Genomic DNA, 23,999 nt, shown 5'->3' on the forward strand with positions numbered 1-23,999 from the left:
TATTGATGGACAAAACTTTGCACCAGTGGTCAACCAAGAGGATGGGTACATGTACACCATAGAAGCGAATGCGATAACCTCTATTCCTTCCCATAAACCCCTTGTATACCCTAACTAATTGCTCTTAGCTACAGCTTGACCTGTCCATAATTTGGCTACCCATAGTCAGAACCTACTGTATAGCTGATAGGGTATGCTGCAACGGATGTCGAAGTAGTCCTTTCACGCCAAAGGGCAACCATGCTGGATGGAAAAGGTGAAATACTCGTCCGTGCTGTAGTTTTTGACTGCGGCTGCCATTAATCCGACTTTGCTGAGGGACAGCGAGGACAGGAGCAAGAGAGAAAGAGACCTTACATAAACAATGTGTTCACCTTGCTAACAATTGTCAGTGACTGATCACCAGTTGGCTTAGTGGCATAACTTTGCTAGCATCCATGGACACTTAGTGTAAAATCCTTGAAGAGAAGACTACTGTACCACCCGCAACCAGAAGGTGTGACAAAGTGAAGGAGACCTACTGAACGAAGAAAAGAAGATGTGAAAAATTTGCCCACATGTCTGATTAAAGCCTATCAGGAAAGGAACCAAGCTTTGTTCGCCCAAACCATATATATTTTTTTGATTACGAGAACTATTAACTGCAATTTAATAGACAGGACAAAGCCAGTTAATGCATTGTGGTATTGGTGTTAACTGTAATTAAAAATAATCTTGTGAAGGAGAAGTTCTGGCAATTTTAAGTTCTTCACCCTAAATTTAAAAAAGAAAAGGGCAAAGTGGCTTGTCATACAAGCTTGCATGTGCACACAAATAGATAAAGAACTCTTGGTTTTTTGGGGTTTTTTTTGGGAGGATTGGTAGTCACTGAACCAGGGCAAATGTTTGCTGCTGTGAGCAATAGAAACTTCATAACCAGCCAGAGAGCTTAACCTCATAATTTGAGAATTCAGGATTTGTAAGTCATGTGCCTTTTGCTATAAGAGAGAAGTTCTGTCTAAGCCAAGAGAGTAAAAGTTAACCTAAGCATTTGTCATTTTGTTTTGTGTTTGTGTCTTTCGTCTATATATATATATATATATATATATATATATATATATATATATATATATATATATATATATATATATATATATATATTTCGTCTATATATATATATATATATATATATATATATATAAAATACTGTGAATATTTGCATGTATACATCTTCTATTATTGTTATGTTATCAATAAACTGTATTATTTTACTTAGTTCAACAAGTGTGTCTGGGTTATTTGTGAAAATAAGTCTTTGCCCACATTTCAAATCAAAACAGAGAAAGTGAAAATGTTAATGTAGATTTTCGCCAGTTTATCAACCTTGTTCATAAATTGAACAGATCTCTTCATATTTCAAACATCCCGGCCACAATGTGAAACAGAGATCCTACACCTCATTACGTGCATTAGTTTTCAATCCTGAGGTGGGTGTCTTATTGATGATTAATCACATCAATATCCTACAGGGTATATTGTACTAACCAGCCCTGGATAGGGTGCCAGTCCAGTGCATAGTCCACTTACGCATACAGCCATTCTTATGCTCATGCAGAGAACATTTGGAATTTCAGTTAGCATTATCTGCATAATGCAGTGGGCTGGCGCCCTGCCCAGGGTTTGTTTCCTGCCTTGCGCCCTGTGTTGGCTGGGATTGGCTCCAGCAGACCCCTGTGACCCTGTAGTTTAGGATATAGCGGGTTGGATGATGGATGGATTATCTGCATATTCTTGGGAATGTGAGAAGAAAACTCATACAGACCCATGAGAATGTGCGAAGTCCACACATAAAGTGATAGTGTGATAAATTCAGTCCTAGGAAGAAACATTTAATCCATTTTGAAAAGCAATACAGTAAATGGAATTTGTATAACGTATCTGTGCTAAATTAGTACTATGGTACTTGCCTTAAATTCTTGAGAAAAGTGACTGGAATTTAACTTGAAAGCCTAATTATTGAATATAGTGAAGTTAAATCTAGGCTAATTTGTATAATAGGAGATGAAATAAATAATAGGGCTTTTAGTATTTTTTATAAAGAAATGCAATCTTTTGAAACAGTGTGTGCATGTGCAGTAAACATTAATGAATATTGCAAGAGAATTTCAAGTGTGGTTTGCTGTATTTAAAATAATCCCAAGTGAAGACGAAATATTGGACATTTGTATTTTGAGTAAAGTACATAATGATGGTTCAAAGATAAAGTACTGTATTATAATTTGTGTATATCTTGATTTGTCAAAGTCACAATCAATAAGATAAATGATCTTCTTGAAGAGATTTGTGTTTATGTACAGTATACAAATTACTACTTTGGTTTATTAATTGTCCTTTTTTTGTCAAAATAGCTTTTTTCAGACCTTAGTTCACTTGTTAAAGGGAAATATTGGCACTGGTCTTCTAGGGCTTCCTCTGGCTGTGAAGAATGCAGGAATAGTGGTAAGAATTGCACAGTGTTTTTTTTTTTTTTCCCTTTTGATCCTTCTGTTTTAAACAGTAATTAATACAAGTGGTCCCTATACCTTAGTTTATGAATCTTTGTTTTATTTATTGCCTTTTGTCAAATAATTTAGAAAATGTATTTTGCATGTTCTTTGTTGCACTTGATTTCTGATTTATAGTCGGTAATTAATTAAAGAATGGTAGATGCTGTAAAATTATTGGCCAACAGTGAGGGTAACATGATTGCACAGCTTTTACTTCTGCTGCTTCAATGATCCAGGAGAATATGTTCAAAATCTGGCCTAGCCACAATCTGTGTGGAGTTTGTGCATTATTTCTTTTCTTGGATGTGTTCATTATTAAATATTAAGGTTATTCTTCCGCCTTCCAAAGACATGCAAATTAGGTTAACTGCCAAGTGATCTGGTGTGATGGATATTCTGTCCAGGCTTGGTTTCTATTTTGTGGCCAATGCTGTCATAATTGGCTTTTCAAACACCACCCTTAGCAGCCAGCGTTGTTTTGTGGTTAAGATGTTAGTAGGTTGCCATATCTATAGGAGGAAGATTTTTGCTCATTTACCTTTGCATACCTGCAAAATGGGATTGGAGCCATCCGAATTACATAAGACTTAATATTGTATGTCTTAATCATCTGTAATGCAGGTTTTATAATGAAACCTTGAAATCAATGATAATTACAAAAAGCAAAGTTTGCCTCACTAGTTTTTGCTTCAGTAGTATTAAATATATATGTAATAGTAAATTGTTTCTGTACTTATATAGTGCCTTGATTTGTTGGCCATTATAGAATGGTGCTATGCAAAATAATTTGTTTACATGACTGCGCTCTTTGATAGACTGGCACCCTTTTCAGTTTTGGTTCCTTCTTTGTTCCTGAAGCTGATAATGTTGGCTTCCTATTGTTTTCGACCCTGAATTAAAACTCAGAAAATTTATGATTAACTCCATTGTAATTGTTATGTTCTGTGACTGGTTTGTCTAGTTTAAAAATTATTAGTTCTATTTATTTCCATATTTATTTGTGAAGAACCTTTTGGATGCATAAGCATCCATCCTGCTATCCACTCATTTTGTAAGCTTTGTTTTTTCCCTGCAGAGTGCTGAGGTTACGTATGTGTTACCTACAGAACATAAAGTCAAAATAAACCTAGGAAAGGTTTTAGTTCATAGTGAAGCACAATCTCAGTCACAGTTTATAGGGCTGCTAAAAAGCTTGTCAGCCAGTCCTTGGAATATGTGAGTAAGGTGCAGTCTTCGGTGACCTGAGCCTTTTCAGTTTAAGCAAAAAGAGATTGAGAGGTAACATGATTGAAGTGTTTAAAATTATGAAGGGGGTTAGTACAGTGGTTTGAAACTGTTACTTTAAAATGAGTTGAAGAAGAACACTGGGACACAGTTGGAAACCTGCCAAGGGTAAATTTCACACAAACATTGGGGAGTTTTCCTTTTTTAAAGCTCAGCATTACTGTATGCTATTTTGGTAGAATTGATTTGATGAATGGACTGTTCTCATCTAAATTTTCCTGTTATTCCAAATAAACTAAGACATGAAACAAGCATATAAACTACACAGTCTAAACTGGGTTAATGTCCATGTGCTCTGAGGTAGCAGTACTGAGACCTTGTGTGCCACCATATCTCGATTATCAAACCATTAATATCCGAAACTAGTGTCATTTCTTAAACCAATTTTGTTACGGATTTAGATATTTTCAGACTTTTATTGTTGCTTAGCTCACAGTAATTGTTTTATGCATTGCTGTTGCATATGTGTTAAAAAATTGCACTCAAACACGCTGTCAATTTTGTTTTCTTGTGTTAAGTGTCTAAGCCTTTTACTTACAACTTTTACTGTAATTTTCAGTAATAGAACTTTGAACACCAGAATAGGTTTCATGAATAAACTCAAAACAAATATTCCATTTATCTACTCATATTTGAGTGTAACAAAATTCTAATAATATAATTTTAATTAAAGGGTATTTAGCATTATAAAAGAAGGTGAACAACTTATGAAAAATAGGCATTTTTTTATTTTTGCCATTTTAATAAAATGTAGATGTAAAATAACACTGTTTCCAATATGTAAATATAGCGTAAAATGTGTTCCTGTTATAATAAGATAACTTACAAAACTTACTTTTTCATAATACAATTTTTTCATCATGCTTGCTTTTATGTAATAAACCAATGCAACTGAGGTTTGGTTATTTATGTTAGCGCACTTTTTAAATTTATCCATCTGTTATTAATCCAGTTGAGACTGACACCCTCAGACTTTTGGAGGTGCTTGACATTGTTAATGCTGCTTGATTCCTAGTAGTTTGCCCTTCCTGTGTACATTTAGTTCATTTTAGTCATGTATCTTTCTTTCTTTCTCATTCTTAGCACTGTTTTTAGAGTTGATGTCTGTGACTGTGTATTTTTATTTGTGGTATTAATGGGAATAGGAATAATTAAGATGAATATATGAATGGTAATTTCCACATTGGACAGGCCAAGCTGGGCATTTATAAGTCACGAAAAGAGAAAGTGAAATCAAACAAATAATGTGATATGATCAAAATATTTCATGGACTGGTAAAAGCCAGGGTGTTTTTGGAATATAAATTTTACAGAATGACTGAAAATATGAGTTCTTTTGAGGAAAAATAGTGTGTTCATGAAGCAATTTGTAAACTTGGAGAAAATGAATTGGGTTTTCTTATTTAACATATGAATTAAGTGTTGTTTTTTCGGGGTAAGTTGAGGTTTTCTTTGCTTTACTTTTGCTATTGTAAATGACATGTTCAGTATTGATTAATAAAGATCAATTCAAGATTCTTTCTTTTTGTTTTGATCAGGTAACTGATAAACATTTCCTGATAATATTTTAGTGTACTATAAAGGATTGTGTTGATTTTAAGTGATCCCATGAGGACATGATGTGCACATAAATAGCATGGTTGTCTGCATATGCACATTTATTCTTGGGTTGTGCTGTGCTGAAAATGATACACATTTACAATTATTGTGTACAAATCCTAATGGAACAAAAGTTGGAAGGTGTGTGGAAAGCTGTCTGAAAGAGAGAGACTGTATGGATTTATATTGTGACTACTTTTGTGTTTTCTGTTTAGGTGGGACCAATCAGCTTGTTAATTATGGGAATTGTTGCTGTTCACTGTATGGACATCCTGGTGAAATGTTCTCATCATCTCAGTACTAAGTAAAGCATTATTATTTTATCATATAGTGTTTAAATTTTACAGTAAAATATGAAACATTATAAGTTTTTTAAATTCATAAATAAGAGTTTGAAAATGATTGGCTAATAATGTTGTTTAAATGCATGTCACAACTGTTTTCATGAATACTGAGTTTTCACCCAAATTAATATTTAATAATTTTTGTAATGTTCTGTGCATCTGGTTTCACCTTTCTATGTGCCAAATACATTTCCTACGGCTATAAAAACCAATTAGTTCTGTTATTATGCTAAGTCACTTTTAGAAGAGATCAGTTTAACTAATCAAGACATGTCTGAAGGTTAAACACTAGTGTTTTCTTTGTACAGTGAACTTTCAAGTAACATAAAGATAGACTATTAAAATATTTAAATATTAATTTATATATATATAATACATATGCATTGCTTTACTTGAAGTATCATTCCCTTAACTTACTTAATTTCACCTTTTTTTTAATGCAACATTATTTTATATACAATCCACTGCAGACAGTATGAACCCAAAGTATTTCCAGTTTTGTCTGGTCAGCTTCATTTCATTTGTTAAGATACATCCATTCCTGCATTCCAGGTCTGCAGCACATTCCAAAATAAGCTGGGACAGTAAAGCATTCACAACTTTGTAATGTCACCATTCCTTCTCCCAACACTAAATAGATGTTTTGGCATTGAGGATTTTTTTTGTTCTTTATTTCTCCTTATACAATTTATTGTATAACAGGGATTTGAACTGGCAACCTTCTGGATACCAGCGCAGATCTTCAGCCTCAGAAAACACCACTCTGCCTCACACCAAGTGATGAAGTGTTTCAGGTGTTATGCTGAAATCACATCATTATTTAATTATTTTTACCAAATTTGTGGCCCTAATTTGCCCCTGTCTCAACAGTTTTTGGAATGTTGCAGGCCTGAAATGCAGGAATAGGTGTATATTAGCAAGTGAAATGAAGTTCACCACACAGAATATGAAATATTCTTGGGTTCATACTGTCTTAAATGAAATAAGTCAAAGTAAATTTAAGAATCACTGCATTATGACAGTGAGTTGTGTTGTGGCACATCCCACAAGAACCTTTAACTAAAGATGGCTTGAGAAAATTAAACAGCACAGTGTGGCAGAGTATGTTATATGACTTTAGCATCTGAAGTGAAGTAACACAAAATACTGACTTCTTTTGAAAACACAAGACATTCTTTGTCTCTTTTCTCTTTCTTCATAATGTAAAGCACTTTGAGCTACATTGCTATATACAGTATCTCACAAAAGTGAGTACACCCCTCACATTTTCGTAAATATTTTATTATATCTTTTCATGGGACAACACTGAAGATATGACACTTTAATAAAATGTAAATTAGTCAGTGTACAGCTTGTATAACAGTGTAAATTTGCTGTCCCCTCAAAATAACTCCACACACATGCATTAATGTCTAAACTGCTGGCAACAAAAGTGAGTACACCCCTAAGTGAAAAATGTTTAAATTGTGCCCAAAGTGTCAATATTTTGTGTGGTCACCATTATTTTCCAGCACTGCCTTAACACTATTGGGCATCGAGTTCACTAGAGCTTCACAGATGGCCACTGGAATCCTCTTCCACTTCTCCATGACGACATCACAGAGCTGATGTTAGAGACCTTGCGCTCCTCCACCTTCCGTTTGAGGATGCCCCACAGATGCTCAATAAGGTTTATGTCTGGAGACATCTCATCAGACCACAGGACATGGTTCCAGTAATCCATGTCCTTAGTCTGCTTGTCTTCAGCAAACTGTTTGTAAGCTTTCTTGTGCCTCATCGTTAGAAGAGGCTTCCTCTTGTAGACCAATTTGATGCAGTGTGCGGTGTATGGTCTGAGCACTGACAAGCTGACAGCAATGCTGGCAGCAGTCGTACATCTATTTTCAAAAGACATCCTCTGGATATGATGCTGAGCACGTGCACTCAACTTTTTTGGTCTCCCATGGCGAGACTGTTCTGAGTGGAACCTGTTCTGTTAAACCGCTGTATTGTCTTGGCCACAGTGCTGAAGCTTAGTTTCAGGGTGTTGGCAATCTTCTTATAGCCTAGGCCATCATTATATAGAGCAACAATTCTTTTTTTCAGATCCTCAGAGAGTTCTTTGCCATGAGGTGCCATGTTGAACTTCCAGTGACCAGTATGAGAGAGTGTGAGAACGATAATACCAAATTTAACACACCTGAGACCTTGTAACACTAACGAGTCACATGACACTGGGGAGGGAAAATGGCTAATTGGATACAATTTGGACATTTTTCACTTCGGGGTGTACTCACTTTTGTTGCCAGTGTTTTAGACATTAATGGCTGTGTGAGTTATTTTAAGGGGAGAGCAAATTTACACTGTTATACAAGCTGTACACTGACTACTTTATATTGTATCAAAGTGTCATACAGTATCTTCAGTGTTGTCCCATGAAAAGATATAATAAAATAATTACAAAAATGTGAGGGGTGTACTCATTTTTGTGAGATACTGTAAATAAATGTTGTATTCTTCTTACATGTTGTTGTATCAATGTTTATTTGTGCATATTCTAACATTGTATTTTCATGAACAAATGAAATCGTCCTGCCCAGATAACTAGCTTTAAAAAGAATTTTCTTTAGTGGCCCAATACCCTTGCACAGTATTGTAGTATAGATGGGATGCCTTCATAGTAAATTATTAAATTTTCATTTGCTTTAGGTAATAAATTTCGTCTTCATCAGTTTTTACTCATAGCTAGAAGTACTATTATGTCCATCATATAAAAACTGAACCTGCATGCATCATTTCTGATGTGACCTATACAGTAGGTATATTACAGACTCTAAGCAAATCCACACTTTGAGCATGTATACTTTTTAACAGTTCACTTTTTCTCATACTAAACTACTTAATGTTGTAGTAAACTGCCACTAGATGTCATCTCATCATACTAAAAGAACTATATTATGAATGGTGTTTTCCTTTATAGATTTATAGGGACAATATTGAACATAGTACAGTAGATAGTGTTTATTATGTTAAATAGAAGTGTTCATTATTTTTTTAACATTATCCCACCAAATATCTGTAAAATAATTTTTCATTTTTAACATTAAAACTGGAAGTATCATAAATAAAATGAAAATATTAGCCGTAATATTTTATTTTTGTAAACGTTTTGTAAGCTTATATTAATTAAAGCATGTTAAATATTTTATATTGTATTAAAGATAATCCTTTTTTGCCTTAATGTTTCATTTGTTTTGAATTTCAAGGATGAGAAAGCCATTTATGGATTATGGGGATGCAATGCAATATGGATTGGAGGTTGGACCTATTCCATTTTTAAGAAGACACTCCATTTGGGGAAGGTAGCAGATTCTTAATTCATTTGTATAATACTTCATATGCTATCGAAAGAGCACAAAGTTAGTAATTGTTAGGTTGTATAATTTTGTTTTAGCAGTTTTACTCAAAGTTCTTGTACACATAATTAAATAAAAAGAATGACTTAGTAAGGATCTGATTATGAAGTATTTTCTAAGTTGATAAATCCAGTACCTTCATATTGCAGTGCTTAAATTATGATTCTGTTAAATAAGTTGAATAAAATTTTCATAAGGATAATGTTTTGTCATCACCATTTACATTCTGCAACCCAGTAAGTGCAGTGGTGATCTATAATTTATTGTGAAGTACCATATTTAATGTATCATATGTTACTGATAAATTGGTTACATGTAAGGTCATTCATTACAGTATATGTTTTTCAAAATGTGCTGTAAACTAAAAATAAATGACCAGTAATTTCTCTGCTATAAATAACAGTGGCAAGTTCCTTGTAAATTTAATGGCACATTTTATTCATGTTTTAACTTCAGGGCATTGCTAGGTGGTTAAGTATTAACTTTAAACTGCCTTGCAGTCAACATTAAAGCCTTAAATCTTCTGAGGGGTTCTAAATCTGCATACTAAGTGCTATAATACCACTTAGGCTGGAGTTCTACTTCACGCGTCGCATGCTGCAGCAGACACTCCTGCTACGCAAGCGTTGTAGTGTTTATACTTGCGCGCGTACTTTACGTAAATCTGGAGGAATCCACCAGGTGGCAGTGCGAGATATTATCGCGGTGAGAACATGTTCGGCTTCTCTGTGTTGTGAATTGCCTAAAACACCTATTAAATTCTGATAACACCTTACCGCAGTATCTCTGAAAAGGATGTTTATTGATTAAATCCATAAATCCAGGGATGTATGTGTCCATTCCAGGAAGCATTGGGCACGAGTGAGAAACAGTCCCTTGACGAGGCCTCCGCTCATTGCAAGGTGAATACAAGCACACATATACACTAGCGTCATTTTAGCGGCACCAAATCCCCAAATCTGCATATCTTTGGAAGGAAACCGGAGCACAGTGTGGAATACAAGCTGGAAATACCAGCAACATAACTCCCTCTGAGACAGCAGTGCTATCGCTCGCCACCGTGACACCCCCATGTGTGTAATTATTCCCCCATGTGTGTATTTATTAACAGTATTCATTATTTAAACAAAATTATATGTAAAACTAGCAGAATACCCGCGCTTCGCAGCGGAGAAGTAGTGTGTTAAAGAAGTTATGAAAAAGAAAAGCAAACATTTTAAAAATAACGTAAGATGATTGTTAATGTAATTGTTTTGTCATTGATATGAGTGTTGCTGGCATATATATATATATATACACACACACACACATATATATATATAAACATATATATAAATATATATATATATATATATATATATACACATATATATATATACATATACATATATATACACATACTGTATATATACACACACATATATATACATACTGTATATACAACATATACATATCTACATATATACTGTATATACACATATATATACAAATCTATATATATATATCTACATATATATATATATATATATATATATATATTAGGGGTGGGACTCGATTAAAAAAAATTCAATTAATTAGAGGCTGTGTAAGAATTAATCTTGATTAATCGTATGTAATCGCACACGTAAATTTGCCCCAAATCGCAAATGTTTTTTTTTTATTTAAAACGGTTTTAGTGGGCGACAGAATCAAATAATAGACATGGACATGAATATTGTAAACTGAAGCTGTTTTAATTTCTGAAAAAAAGCCTTTAAACTGCATTTGAATTCAAAACAGAAACAAAAATATCATCCCTGGTTAAAATTGGGCAGACTTAAAAATAAAGTGGTAGTTTAAGTACTTTAAGTACATTTGCAGAATAGTATTGTCTTTAAATAATAATAACCAAAATTTCACCATAAAGTGCAGTTTTTCTTCTTAAAAAAATAAGTCAGAAACATAAAAGGTAATTTGACCAGCTTACTCTTTAAACTCTGAGTAACATTAGCCAAAATTATTTTGTACATTAGGCTAAAACAGTGTGATCATTGAACATTTTGTAATTAGATGTAATTAGAATTACTAACGGTCACGGAAGTCCAATGATCCCCAGTAAGAGCCACAAAGTCCGCTTTCTGTAATGCATCTAATTTTGCTTGCTTTTCAGTGTGCACAAAACCATGCTTTTATCAAGGCTTTCTCGAAGTCGAAATGATCAGTCGTAGGAACGCGCTTTATTCCGACTCTAACATTTTTGTAGCTGTGATGTGTGCATCAGTGTAATGGATGTACCAGGAAATCATGCATTGACAAAAGTTCCCGCTTGCTTGGAATTGAAAGTGTGATTAAATGCGTTATTTTTAACGCTTATGGAGTACATGCATCAAGCTTCTCAGCTGTGCTTGTGCTAAGAAAGGGAAAATTTTAAAAATAACGTAACATGATTCTCGTTAACCTAATATTTTTCATACGTCCCAAACCAAGGAGATCGAAGGTAAAATGAATCGGTAGCGTACATAGTCAGTACATCCCTCTCGGAATCGAACCTCGAATGTCGGCGTTAGAGGCGAAGACTCTACAATTAGCCACAGCGTGTGGCTTGTCTATGCTAAAGTATGTATTGTAGATCGGGTATATATATACATTTATATATATACCCGTGTATCGCAGTGGAGAAGTAGAAGTTATGAAAAAGAAAAGGGAACATTTTAAAAATAACGTAACATGATTGTCAATATACAGTAATTGTTTTGTGAGTGTTATTGAATGTTGCTGTCATCAAGGATTTGATTATCATTATTTCTTTCAATCAGGCTCGTATTTGTAGGATGTGTTCAAGTTACATTCCGTGTTTGTCAATCGCTGTAGAGATAAGAGGTTTCATTCATCGATTAGTTCCTTACTGCATCAATAAACAGCTCGTCTTCCTTTTTATCTGTGATGTGACAAACTGCATGCACGGGTTTTTTTACACTGTCTTCCTTTAGCAGGACATTCACTTTTTCCACCGTGTGCTTTGTTTCCGCAGTAGCTGCACTTATGAATATGATTGTATGTATAAGACGCTTCATATTTTTTTGCTGCCTTCTCAATTGTGTAATTCGGTTTTGTTCAGCACTCTTTGGAACTGTTGCTTTTGTCTGCGCATTGCGCCAGTTCACGTGAGCCGCTTGGTGTTCTTGCATCGAAGGTTCCCAGCTGTACTGGTGCCATCTCGTGTAATGTCAGCTAAGACCCGGCACTTAAAACTTTCTCTCGCAGTTTCAATGAGTTTGTGCCAAACACCACCCTGACCATCTCATCTTCCTCTGCATAAGCACAGTCCTTCACACGTGAATATTTACCGGCAGTGTTTGTATTGGATTGCCGCTGATGGACGGCCTTATATGGGCAGGCACTAAATTACAAACGCTAGTGGTAGCCTATGAACTTAATTTAATATAAACTTACGGTTCACGCCGTGCTTTGTTTCCGCAGTAGCTGTACTTATGAATATGCTTGTATGCATCATTTGCTTCATAATGTTTTTCTGCCTTCTCAATTGTGAAATGGCGTTTTGTGCTGATCGCTGTTTGGAGTTCTTCCTTGTGCTCTACGTACTTACGTAGGAGGCGTGATGATGTCACACGAAACTCCGCCCCCCACGGCCATCTCCAACTCAAGACTCCATTACATTATATGGGGAAAAATAGCTTCCAGTTATGACCCTTATGCGTAGAATTTCGAAATGAAACCTGCCCAACTTTTGTAAGTAAGCTGTAAGGAATAAGCCTGCCAAATTTCAGCCTTCTACCTACACGGGAAGTTGGAGAATTAGTGATGAGTCAGTGAGTGAGTGAGTGAGTGAGGGCTTTGCCTTTTATTAGTATAGATGTAACATACACATTTTAATGCATTTCATCATGAAAGTGATATCAAGTATAAATCTAAAGATTCTAAATGTGCAGAGAATTGGAATATCATACATTTAATTTGTTCTGTTTGGCGATCTATTGCTGCTTTCTGCTGCTGAAGCAAAATGCCGACATACAGATGCATTCGTGGTGCTTTTATGTTTTCACCGTGTCCTTTATTTTTTTCTCAGTGGCTCAAATATAACACTATACATTATGTTGCTGTTGTTAAGTTGCAAAAATTAAAAATTAAAAAAGACATATATAAATGACACGATACATTTTAAAAGTCTCACATACCATCTTTTGTGCTCTCTTTTTTATTTTTTATTTTTTTGCAACTTCACATCGGCTACATAATGTAGAGCGCTATATTTGAGCCATTCATCAAACAGCAAAGTGCGCACATCGATCCCCGAAGGATCTCCATAGAGGCTTGCTGTCACATGTAGATAGTAAACAGAGACTCTGACGTCACGTTCCGACTTTTAGCACACCGCCCCGACTTTTGCTGGTACTGCAACTCGCGCGCGCGTAGCGTTAATTTCTGAGGACCTGCTCAGAGGACGTGTGAAATGAACGCTGGGAACGCGTGGCAGCCATGATGCGGGCGTGTACGCGTTCTGAGCGTGAAGTATAAATGAGCCCTTACACACTTAAGATAATACTGCAGAGTGAAAATAAAAGCCATCACTGCTAATGGGTAATCCACATTGTTAAAAACATCAAACAATGTAGTGAGTTTAGTTTATGTTCCTTATGGAAATTAGTGGTCTGAGTTTAAATGTGAATTCATCTTTTTGTAGTTGTGTTATTGTGCAGTGAGTGGGGCTCACTAGATTCATTATAGGTTGGCGTATTCTCGTGCATCCTAAGCATCTCACATACACACACACACACACACACACACACACACACACACACACACACATTTAAAAACTGATTATGAATGAGTCTGTCACTCTTCAGTACTCCATGCATGAACTCACTAGCTTTGGCTTGAGGAGACCAGAATGGTGTCCCCAAGGCACAGAAGGCAGACACCTTATTTATTACCATTTAGCAACGGCATGTTACTCCTTTCTGTGCTGCTCTACATTGGACTTGTTTTTCCTCAACTGCTAAGTTCAGGGGAGAGAAATCGCATTCTGCCCACACTAGGTATATTGTATTATTACCTCAGTTGCTCAAGATGTTCAGAAAAAGTGTAGAAGTTTAAACCAGGGAAGTATTTATTAGCAAAAATGAATAATAGAAAAGACTGAAAATAAAGCAGTTTTTCTTGTGCTGTCACATCACCTAACATGGTGATCAACTTTTAGGTTCTTTTCTTCATGGGGTCTAGGAAGAAATGTCAAAACATGCTAAATACCTGTTACCTTTTAACCTCTTATCTGTACTACTATCTGCATTGTACCCCACATATTCAATCCTATTAGCAGGATCCTTGCTGACTGGCATGTGACTATGTGGATTAGCTCCCTGCTCCCTCTTTGTTTCTGGGAACCTCTTGAACCTTACAACATGGATAGTCATGACCGGGATGAGCGGAACAGAGGAGGACAAACACACCAAGCAATGGGATGGTGAAAAAAGTGATTTTATTAAAAACTATTCACAAAAACAAGGTGTGCAAAAGTCCATAATACAAAGTGCACAGTGGAGGTTAAAATCAAATAAATAGAACTATTAAAATGAAGATAAAACCATCTGGCAGGAAACACATTTAAAATGCACAAGCCCTGGTGCATTTCTTTTAAAACTGACAACTCTCCAGCTTATCCTATTCGGACCTCACAGCCCAAAGAAACGTCGATCAGGAGGTGCAGACACCCATCTCATGCGCCCCGTGTGTCAGACAGAGGATGCAGCAATGTTCATAATTGCCATCAGCTTAATCTTCATTCTCTCCTCTGCTGCTGCCTACTGGGTTACGAATCTGTCCCATAACTAATCCTGCCATTTTAAATAGTCTGTTAATTTGATGGGCTTCTCTTGAAGTGATGTTCCCTGGCCCAGAACACCATAGCCTTGAAAATCACACTGGCCATCACAGAATTATTAAACATGCAAAGGATGCCACCACTTACATTGAAGGAATGCAGTCTCCTAATAAAGATTCTGCTCTGACATTTCTTAAATAGTTCATCTGTGTTACAAGACCATTCCAGCCTGTCCTTGTTGTGGACCTTTAATTACTTATAGCACTGCACCACCTCCATATCCACTGACTAGATAAAAAAGTGTCCTCCTTTACGAGTTCTTTACTAGGACTAGGCCAATTATATGAATATTTGTTACTGCAAGTTGCATAATCTTCACAAATCTGGAGGACCATAAAGTGCAACCCAAGCACCAAAGCTGTTGTTGCTGATTTATTTGCTTGGCCAATAAAAATTGTTAATCTGAATGGAAAAATATTTTGTGTTTTCTGTTTTTGGTACAAATTTCAGGTCTCATTCTAAGAAATAGTGTCCAATGAGTTGTGACTAAGGATGGGCAGATTGGTACCATAGTAATCGATGCTTTGATACTCAAACTGTACTCATTTTGTATCGAGTACCATTGAAAAATATCTATAAAACTATTTTTTTCTGTAAGATACGGTAGCAAGGTTCTTGCAAAGGCATGGAATGTACTAATGCACTTTTTGCTCTCGCATACTGAAATGAGCAGATGCACTGTGACCTAAGAACACCATGCACCCACTTCCCTTGCGCAAGGAGAGACTGTGTATGACAATGGCAGACTGAAAGCATAGCGCTGTATGCTGCTACTTTTTTGTGACAAGAGTGAATAGTGCATTGGCAAAACAAATAGCCAATTTAAACATTTAAAAAGCACACATGCTGACCAACAGAAAAACAGGACAGTTTTCAAAGAGGTACGAGACGTTATCCGGATAACTGCTGCTAGCAGGTTTGTGTAGACTGGAGTTTACTGAAGTCATTTTGGTTGAGTTTAACATACTGACATTTGCCGCTCATTAATACTTATGAAATGTAATGCCTGTTGTTAGTGTAATGGAGTACACATAATAGTGTAAAGCATCACTGTCTCAGAAATTGTCACCGGTTCTGTCCATTTTGGTTTTTCTGCCGATTGAAATGAAGGGTACAGTATAGCCATTATACATAAACCAGTAACTGCGTACTGCACGATAACATGCAGTGAACCCACTTGACTTGAGCATTCCTAGTTTTCATCCTCTTTCTCTGTACATTTATCATTCATTTGCTCAGAGGTTGATGTGCTTGCCACTTCCTGAGCAGTTCATCTTTTCTTCAACCTAGTGGCCCACTGCTTCTCTTCTTTCGTTGGCATCTTTTCGTGTTAAAACTGATTTAAGTTGGGTTTTGTGTTGCAATTACTTAGTGCATTTTTCTTAATTTTTCACTTAAGCTGGTACTTAAGTCTTCAGTCTGCCTCAAGAATGATTAAAGATGTGAAGAGGTAGGGGAAGTGACCGTGAAGGTGGTAGGGAATAAGAACGATGCACATATGCATGCGCCGCACAGCCGCCCTGCGGTGCGCTGCCGAGAGTTGATTCTGCAATACAATAAAATAAAAATAAAAAGAGTAATAAAAATCATCACCCCGAAAGCGGATAGTAGAAGTCACATAGTATATGTGTACCAAATATCAGGTCAGTAGGTGAAACGGTTTGCGAGCGACAGGTGATTTAAAATCCTGGACAGACAAACGAACAGTCACGGTAGCGTATTATATAAGAAGATAAGAATGTTAAATAGTCTTTAACACTATGCAAAATACACTTGATCCTATTTTGTCTCTGCGTGTGCAAGGCAGGAACAATCCCTAGACGGGGCAAGAGCCCATCACAGGGGGAACACACACACATACATATCAGGGGCCAATCCAACTAACCTGCGTGTCTTTGGACTGTGGGAGAACACAGGAACACAATACAAGTTTAACAATACAAAATTAAGTAGAAAAATAATATTTTATTACACTAGTTTCTGCTACTAATGCAATTAAAGTATTTTTAAATTCACTAAACTTGCAAAATAATTAATATTTTTAGTAACATTTACTAAGGCACTTATTTTTTGGAAACAAAAACTACTTTCATTCAAAGTTATCTTCAAAAAAGGCATACAGTGCATCCGGAAAGTATTCACAGCACATCACTTTTTCCACATTTTTCATTTTTTTCCTCGGAATTCTACACATAACACCCCATAATGATAACGTGAAAAAAGGTTACTTGAGATTTTTGCAAATTTATTAAGAATAAAAAAATTGAGAAAGCACATGTACATAAGTATTCACAGCATTTGCTATGAAGCTCAGAATTGAGCTCAGGTGCATCCTTTTTCCCCTGATCATCCTTGAGATGTTTCTGCACCTTAATTAGAGTGCACCTGTGGTAAATTCAGTTGATTGGACATGATTTGGAAAGGCACACACCTGTCTATATAAGGTCCCACAGTTGACAGTTCATGTCAGAGTAAAAACCAAGCATGAAGATAAAAGGAATTGTCTGTAGACCTCCGAGACAGGATTGTCTCGAGGCACAAATATGGGGAGGGTTACAGAAAAAGTTCTGCTGCTTTGAAGGTCCCAATGAGCACAGTGGCCTCCATCATCCGTAAGTGGAAGAAGTTCGAAACCACCAGGACTCTTCCTAGAACTGGCCGGCCATCTAAACTGAGCGATCAGGGAAGAAGGGCCTTAGTCAAGAAGGTAACCAAGAACCCGATGGTCACTCTGTCAGAGCTCCAGTGGTCCTCTGTGGAGAGAGGAGAACCTTTCAGAAGGACAACCATCTCTGCAGCAATCCACCAATCAGGCCTGTATAGTAGAGTGGCCAGACGGAAGCCACTCCTTAGTAAAAAGGTACATGGCAGCCCACCTGAAGTTTGTCAAAAGACACCTGAAGGACTCTCCGACCATGAGAAATAAAATTCTCTGGTCTGATGAGACAAAGATTGAACTCTTTGGTGTGAATGCCAGGTGTCACATTTAGAGGAAACCAGGCACCGCTCATCACCAGGCCAATACCATCCCTACAGTGAAGCATGGTGATGGCAGCATCATGCTGTGGGGATGTATTTCAGTGGCAGGAACTGGGAGACTAGTCAGGATAAAGGGAAAGATGACTGCAGCAATGTACAGAGACATCCTGGATGAAAACCTGCTCCAGAGCGCTCTTGACCTCAGACTGGGACGACAGTCCTAAGCACACAGCCAAGATATCAAAGGAGTGGCTTCAGGACAACTCTGTGAATGTCCTTGAGTGGCCCAGGCAGAGCCCAAACTTGAATCCGATGGAACATCTCTGGAGAGATCTTAAAATGGCTGTGTATCGATGCTTCCCATCCAACCTGATGGAGCTTGAGAGGTGCTGCAAAGAGAAATGGGCGAAACTGGCCAAGGACAGGTGTGCCAAGCTTGTGGCATCATATTCAGAAAGACTTGAAGCTGTAATTGCTGCCACAGGTGCATCGACAAAGTTTTGAGCAAAGGTTGTGAATACTTATGTACACGTGTTTTCTCAATTTTTTTATTCTTAATAAATTTGCAAAAACCTCAAGTAAACTTTTTTCACGTTGTCATTATGGGGTGTTGTGTGTAGAATTCTGAGGAAAAAAATTAATTTAATCCATTTTGGAATAAGGCTGTAACATAACAAAATGTGGAAAAAGTGATGTGCTGTGAATATTTTCTGGATGCACTGTATGCCTAATTTGAAGATAACTTTGAATGAAAGTAGTTTTTGTTTCCAAAAAATAAGTGCCTTAGTAAATGTTACTAAAAATATTAATTATTTTGCAAGTTTAGTGGATTTAAAAATACTTTAATTGCATTAGTTGGAGCAACTAGTGTAATATAATATTATTTTTCTACTTAATTTTGTATTGTTAAACTTGTATTGTGTTCCTGTCTCCTCCTACAGTCCAAAGACACGCAGGTTAGTTGGATTGGCCCCTGATATGTATATGTGTGTGTGTATATGTGTGTGTTCCCCCTGTGATGGGCTCTTGCTCTGTCTAGGGATTGTTCCTGCCTTGCACCCGCAGAGACAAAATAGGATCAAGTGTAAAAATGTCAATGTTATTTTTTTTTCTAAATGCGAATTTGAAAGTTAACTAAATGTAAAGTTAATATGACAAAATCTTTCTTGATAAAACCGAAGGGCAGAATATAATAGAAAATGCAAATGTAGGAATATTATTTTTTCTGTAAATGTTAGTGTCCTAAGGGGATCGGTTTAAGTACTTTGGTGACGTGATCACCTGTTTTACATGTATTAAACCAATAACCAAATTTTTATGAAAATGTAAAACTTCATATTATCTTTATTATGTTTGTATGTTCATTCTGTGCAGCATGATAGTGCAGTGGTAATGCTGCTGCCTCACAATAAAGAGGTTTTTGACCAGGACCCTCCCTGTGAGGAGTTTGGATGTTCTATTAGTGTCTATATAAGTTTCCTTCCACAGTCCAAAGACATGCAGGATAGGTGAATTGGCAAAGCTAAATTGGCCTTGGCATTTGTTTGGTGTGTTCACCCTGCAATAGATGAGCGCCCTGTCCAGGGTTTGCACCTGCCTTGTGCCCAATGGTAGCTGGGATAGGCTCTGGGAACTCCCCCAACCCCAATTCCTTCCCCAACACCCCTAATAACACGCCGCAGCCCTGGTCTGCAGTAAGTGGTTTAGAAAATGACATGACATGTTCATTACATTAATATATATTTTGTAATTAATTTTTTATGGTGACCTTCATACTGTTGTGATTATTATTTAATTTAAATACAGAATGACCCATTAATAGTAGCAATTCTAAAACCCTATCATTTGAAAACAGATTCCTGTGCTCTTTAAAAAATACTCATATGAGACATAAAATACTTGTATAGGTAACAATATCAAAAATTAGTGGTGTTACCAATCCCTAAATGTGACTCTGTATACCCAATGTCAGAATTCGTGCAAGTAGTTTAGGTTAGCTAGAATTCACTGGTTTGACATTTCCATTGAGGCTGTTGATGCATGTTTAGATAATTGTAATATAAGTATTAAGTAGGGCACACTTTAAATTTTGCCTGAATGATATATGAAAGATATTTCTATATGTGTAAACTAATCCTTTTTTATGCTTTTCTTCATAGATGGATTGTTGACCTGTTCTTAATTATCACTCAGTTGGGATTTTGCTGTGTTTATTTTGTATTTCTTACAGACAATGTTAAACAGGTAAGATGCCTAAACAAAAATGATAAATGTCATTCTTGTTTGCAACAATGTGTGTGGTGTGTTTGTTTGTGGTTTTTTTTTTATTATTATTATTATAATAAACAGTTCCAGCTTTTTAACCCTATGCTTACTGGGATAGGTGGCCAACTTCCCTGCAACCCTGTTCAGGACAAAGCAGATAGGTAGATGGATTTTGAGTGGTTTTCTTCCACAACCTCAATGACATGTTTGATAGGTTGATTGCTGATGATAATAAATTGGTTATCATGTAATATTGAAGACATTAATTTGATATTTTTAAATTGGCTCCACATAAGTGAATGCATTGTTGGATCCTGTGTTGGTCTGGTACCAAGTCATGGGCTGCACTAATTTAATGATTGTTCCATTATTTATCTATCCATTAATTCTTCCATCTTTTCATCTATTTTCCAACTTGCTTATCCAGTTTAACAAGTTGCTGATACAATTTCAATATAAAACGTTTACAATATTAAAACTTTATTTTGTTTTTTTTTATAAACAAGTATAGGCTCCACTGAAGTCAGTAGATGGATTGGGAGAGCATTGGGGGAGTCATGAGGTCACTGGAAAGGAGTGTGTGGCTCTTCCAATATCTGTGCAGAAGAACAAAGGTCCAAGTCTATACAGTCCTGGTGCTTCCTGTCTTGCTATATGACTGTGAGACATGGACACTATCCAGTGACCTGAAATGAAGACTGGACTTCTTCGGTACTGTGTCTCTTCAGAGAATCTTTGGGTAGTGCTTGTTTGACTTTGTGTCAAATGAGCAGTTACTCACATAATCCTGAATGATGTACATTACCTGCATTGTGAGTGAGTGCCAATTATGACACTATGGCCATGTGGCACGATTCCCCAAGGGTGACCCAGCTCACAGGATGCTCATTATTGGGGACCAGAGTGGCTAGACCAGGCTAAGGTGACGCCAGTGTAACACCTGGCTGTGGCAAATAGATGGTCATTTCCGGAAGCCGGGACTGGACCGCTTATCTGCCTGGGGGTTGCCAACCAGGATCCCAAGGTGTTTTGTTGTGTGGTGGGTGTTGCAATGCACTGTACCAGTGCATGCTCCCCAACCTGAACCTAAACCTAGGCTCCACTTAAGAAAAAATTAATGGAGTGGTAATGTTTTTCAGACATATGTTTAATAAAAGTAAGAAAATAGATTAGGTTCTGTATAGGCTTGCACACAATTTCTTAGTTAAAATTGCCTAACAACCACCATCTCTTCAGGGTTAGGCAGATGTTTTAATAAAAGGCTGCCAGATTACAGAAATTCATCTATATAACATGAAATATACACACAATATATTTTTTTTCAAATTCAAAGTGTTTAATTGTAAAATACCCTTTTAAAATTTTTTTTAGGTAGTTCAAGCAGCAAATGGAACAACGACAACCTGCAACTATAATGAAACTGTGGTGCTCTCTCCAACTTTTGATTCTCGACTTTACATGCTGTGCTTTTTACCATTCATAATTTTACTAGTATTCATTCGAAACCTTAAATACTTGGCTCCATGGTCTCTGGCAGCTAATGTTGCCATGCTCATCAGCCTTATCATGATTTATCAGTATATTGTAAGGGTAAGTATAGATGCTTTTACAATTTAAGTTTCAACAATTAAAATTTAAAAGACCTATATCTCTTGTAATCAGTTATAGAGGCTTATCTGCATTAAAGGTGTAGATATTATCGAGTTTTACAAATTAACAGTAATTCAGCATTAAAAAATACATGGTTAACTTCCAGAGTATAATTTTCTATAGTTAAAACTTTTGTTAGATTTATCTGTGTGAAAAATCCATGCCACGTACAGTATACGTTTTGAATAGGTAAGTCTAACTTTTGCACTGTTGAACTAGAGTGTGATGATAAGGGTGTTTGATTTCAATTGTAAATTTCAATTGAGCCTGGGATTATAATGCAGTCATGCCTCTAAGCAGCAAGTTATCAAGCAATTGTAGTTAACATATTTTTTGTATCACATGGAAGCAAGCATGCACAAATGTATAATTTCAAACTGATTAACATCCCCAATACCCCACCAATTCAAAATTACCAACATTTCTCTTTTTTAAGGTCTATAGTCTTTTCCTTCTTGAAAACATTAAATAATGAAAAATGAAAATCCAACCATATACTGTATACTAAATTCTCTATAGTATCTTAGGCATCCAAAAGATAGTAAAGTTGTCTGCCTTAAGTTCAAAGTGCATATTCATGTTATTATTTGACTAATAGTAAAGCAGAGAAAAGATGAGCTCTAATTCTTTTTTTCAGCCCAAGTTCTGCATCTGAACACTAATTTTTGAACCTGACCTTTATTTTCATAAAACTTGTTGATGTAAAAAGAGTTCTGCTAGATTGAAAGCCTTTCCTTTGCTGAACATACAGTAAATGGTAAAGCACTGCATATTGTTTAGTGCCTGTAAATTAACGTAATAAAAACAAGTGTTGTCTCGCTTGGACACACACTCTGTAAGTGACTTTCAGGGTTGATTCCTACCTGCCAATAGGTATACTGAGTTCCCATTCGTAATTTTCTAAAAAATCAATAAATGGATGGATAAACAGCATTTTCAGCACTGTAACACTTTAGATTTTATTGGTATTTTTTATTTATAAATAATGCCACTCAGACACTTTTCATTTAAAAAAATTGCTTTTTCAAATTGTGGAGAAATTGGTTTCTTTTAGCAATATTTTTTTCAATGTATTTCTCCATCTTTTGCCTTTTCATCTCAACTTCAATTTTTCTCATGAACGAAAAATCAAGAGTAATCAGCTTCAGAGAAGTTCTGTTATATTTCTGACTGTGTTTCATAGCTTGTACTGAATGTATATACAAATAATTTAAGTAATAAGTGAATACTTCATTACCATAGCAATATGAGCTCGACAAAGCTTATTCAAATAAAACATCAATACAAACAAACATACAACATAAAGACAATAGTAATCTTCATTCAAGAATAGCCCACAAAAAAGAGTTTAACTGAAACATGATTAGACATTAATGTAAGTTTTACGCCTATAGTGATGTGTCCTGGCTTTCAAAGACAGCATTGACATTTTCTTTTTGTGTTTAGACCAGCAAACACAATTTTAAATGTAACTTTTTATTTTATATATTTTCTGGTCTTTGTTTAAAAAATGTTGCTTTTTTCTGGATTTGTTTAGTTATTTTGTTTTTTTTTTTATGTCTAACATATTTATATTGAGAGGGTGAATAATTTTTAGACATGTAAATTATATCATCTTTGCTATTTATTTGTAGAATAAAAATGGTGAAATTAGAGAATCCTATTTACAATGTAAAGACACTTTATTAATCCCTACGGGGAAATTGTATTTTCACATGAATTTTTGAGGTTAGAGCATAGAGTCGGCCATTGTACAGTGCACCTGGAGCATTTTTAAGTTTAAGGGCCTTGCTCAAGTGCCCAACTAAGCAGGATCCTTCTGGCAGTAATGGGGTTTGAACCAGCAGCCTTCCAGATACCAGCACAAATCCTTAGCTTCAGAGCCACCACTCTGCCTAATATTGCTGTTGGTTCTATCAATGGCAAACATAAATGGGAACGTTTCATACTCTGGAAACTTCAATATGTGGTTTTGGGTATTTTTTAATATAGAGAATAGGATATTCGATGTGATCTTTTGTTCTTTCCAATTTTTTTTTTCTTGAAAATAATTGTTTTAAACCAATGTAGCCTTTATCAA

At 35.9% G+C, this 23,999-nt stretch overlaps 1 protein-coding gene across 1 annotated transcript in view; it reads left to right on the forward strand.

The window, feature by feature from the left end:
- Nucleotides 1-23,999, forward strand: part of slc36a1 (solute carrier family 36 member 1) — a 71,356-nt gene that overhangs the window by 13,058 nt on the left and 34,299 nt on the right. Inside the window, exons 3-7 of the mRNA XM_039774826.1 lie at nucleotides 2,388-2,478; nucleotides 5,624-5,712; nucleotides 8,998-9,093; nucleotides 20,164-20,248; nucleotides 21,641-21,859. Coding sequence (XP_039630760.1) covers nucleotides 2,388-2,478; nucleotides 5,624-5,712; nucleotides 8,998-9,093; nucleotides 20,164-20,248; nucleotides 21,641-21,859 — 580 coding nt within the window. The remainder of the gene's footprint in view (nucleotides 1-2,387; nucleotides 2,479-5,623; nucleotides 5,713-8,997; nucleotides 9,094-20,163; nucleotides 20,249-21,640; nucleotides 21,860-23,999) is intronic.

The sequence above is a fragment of the Polypterus senegalus genome, chromosome 13, assembly GCF_016835505.1.
Source record: "Polypterus senegalus isolate Bchr_013 chromosome 13, ASM1683550v1, whole genome shotgun sequence".
Classification (NCBI taxonomy): Eukaryota; Metazoa; Chordata; class Cladistia; order Polypteriformes; family Polypteridae; genus Polypterus; species Polypterus senegalus.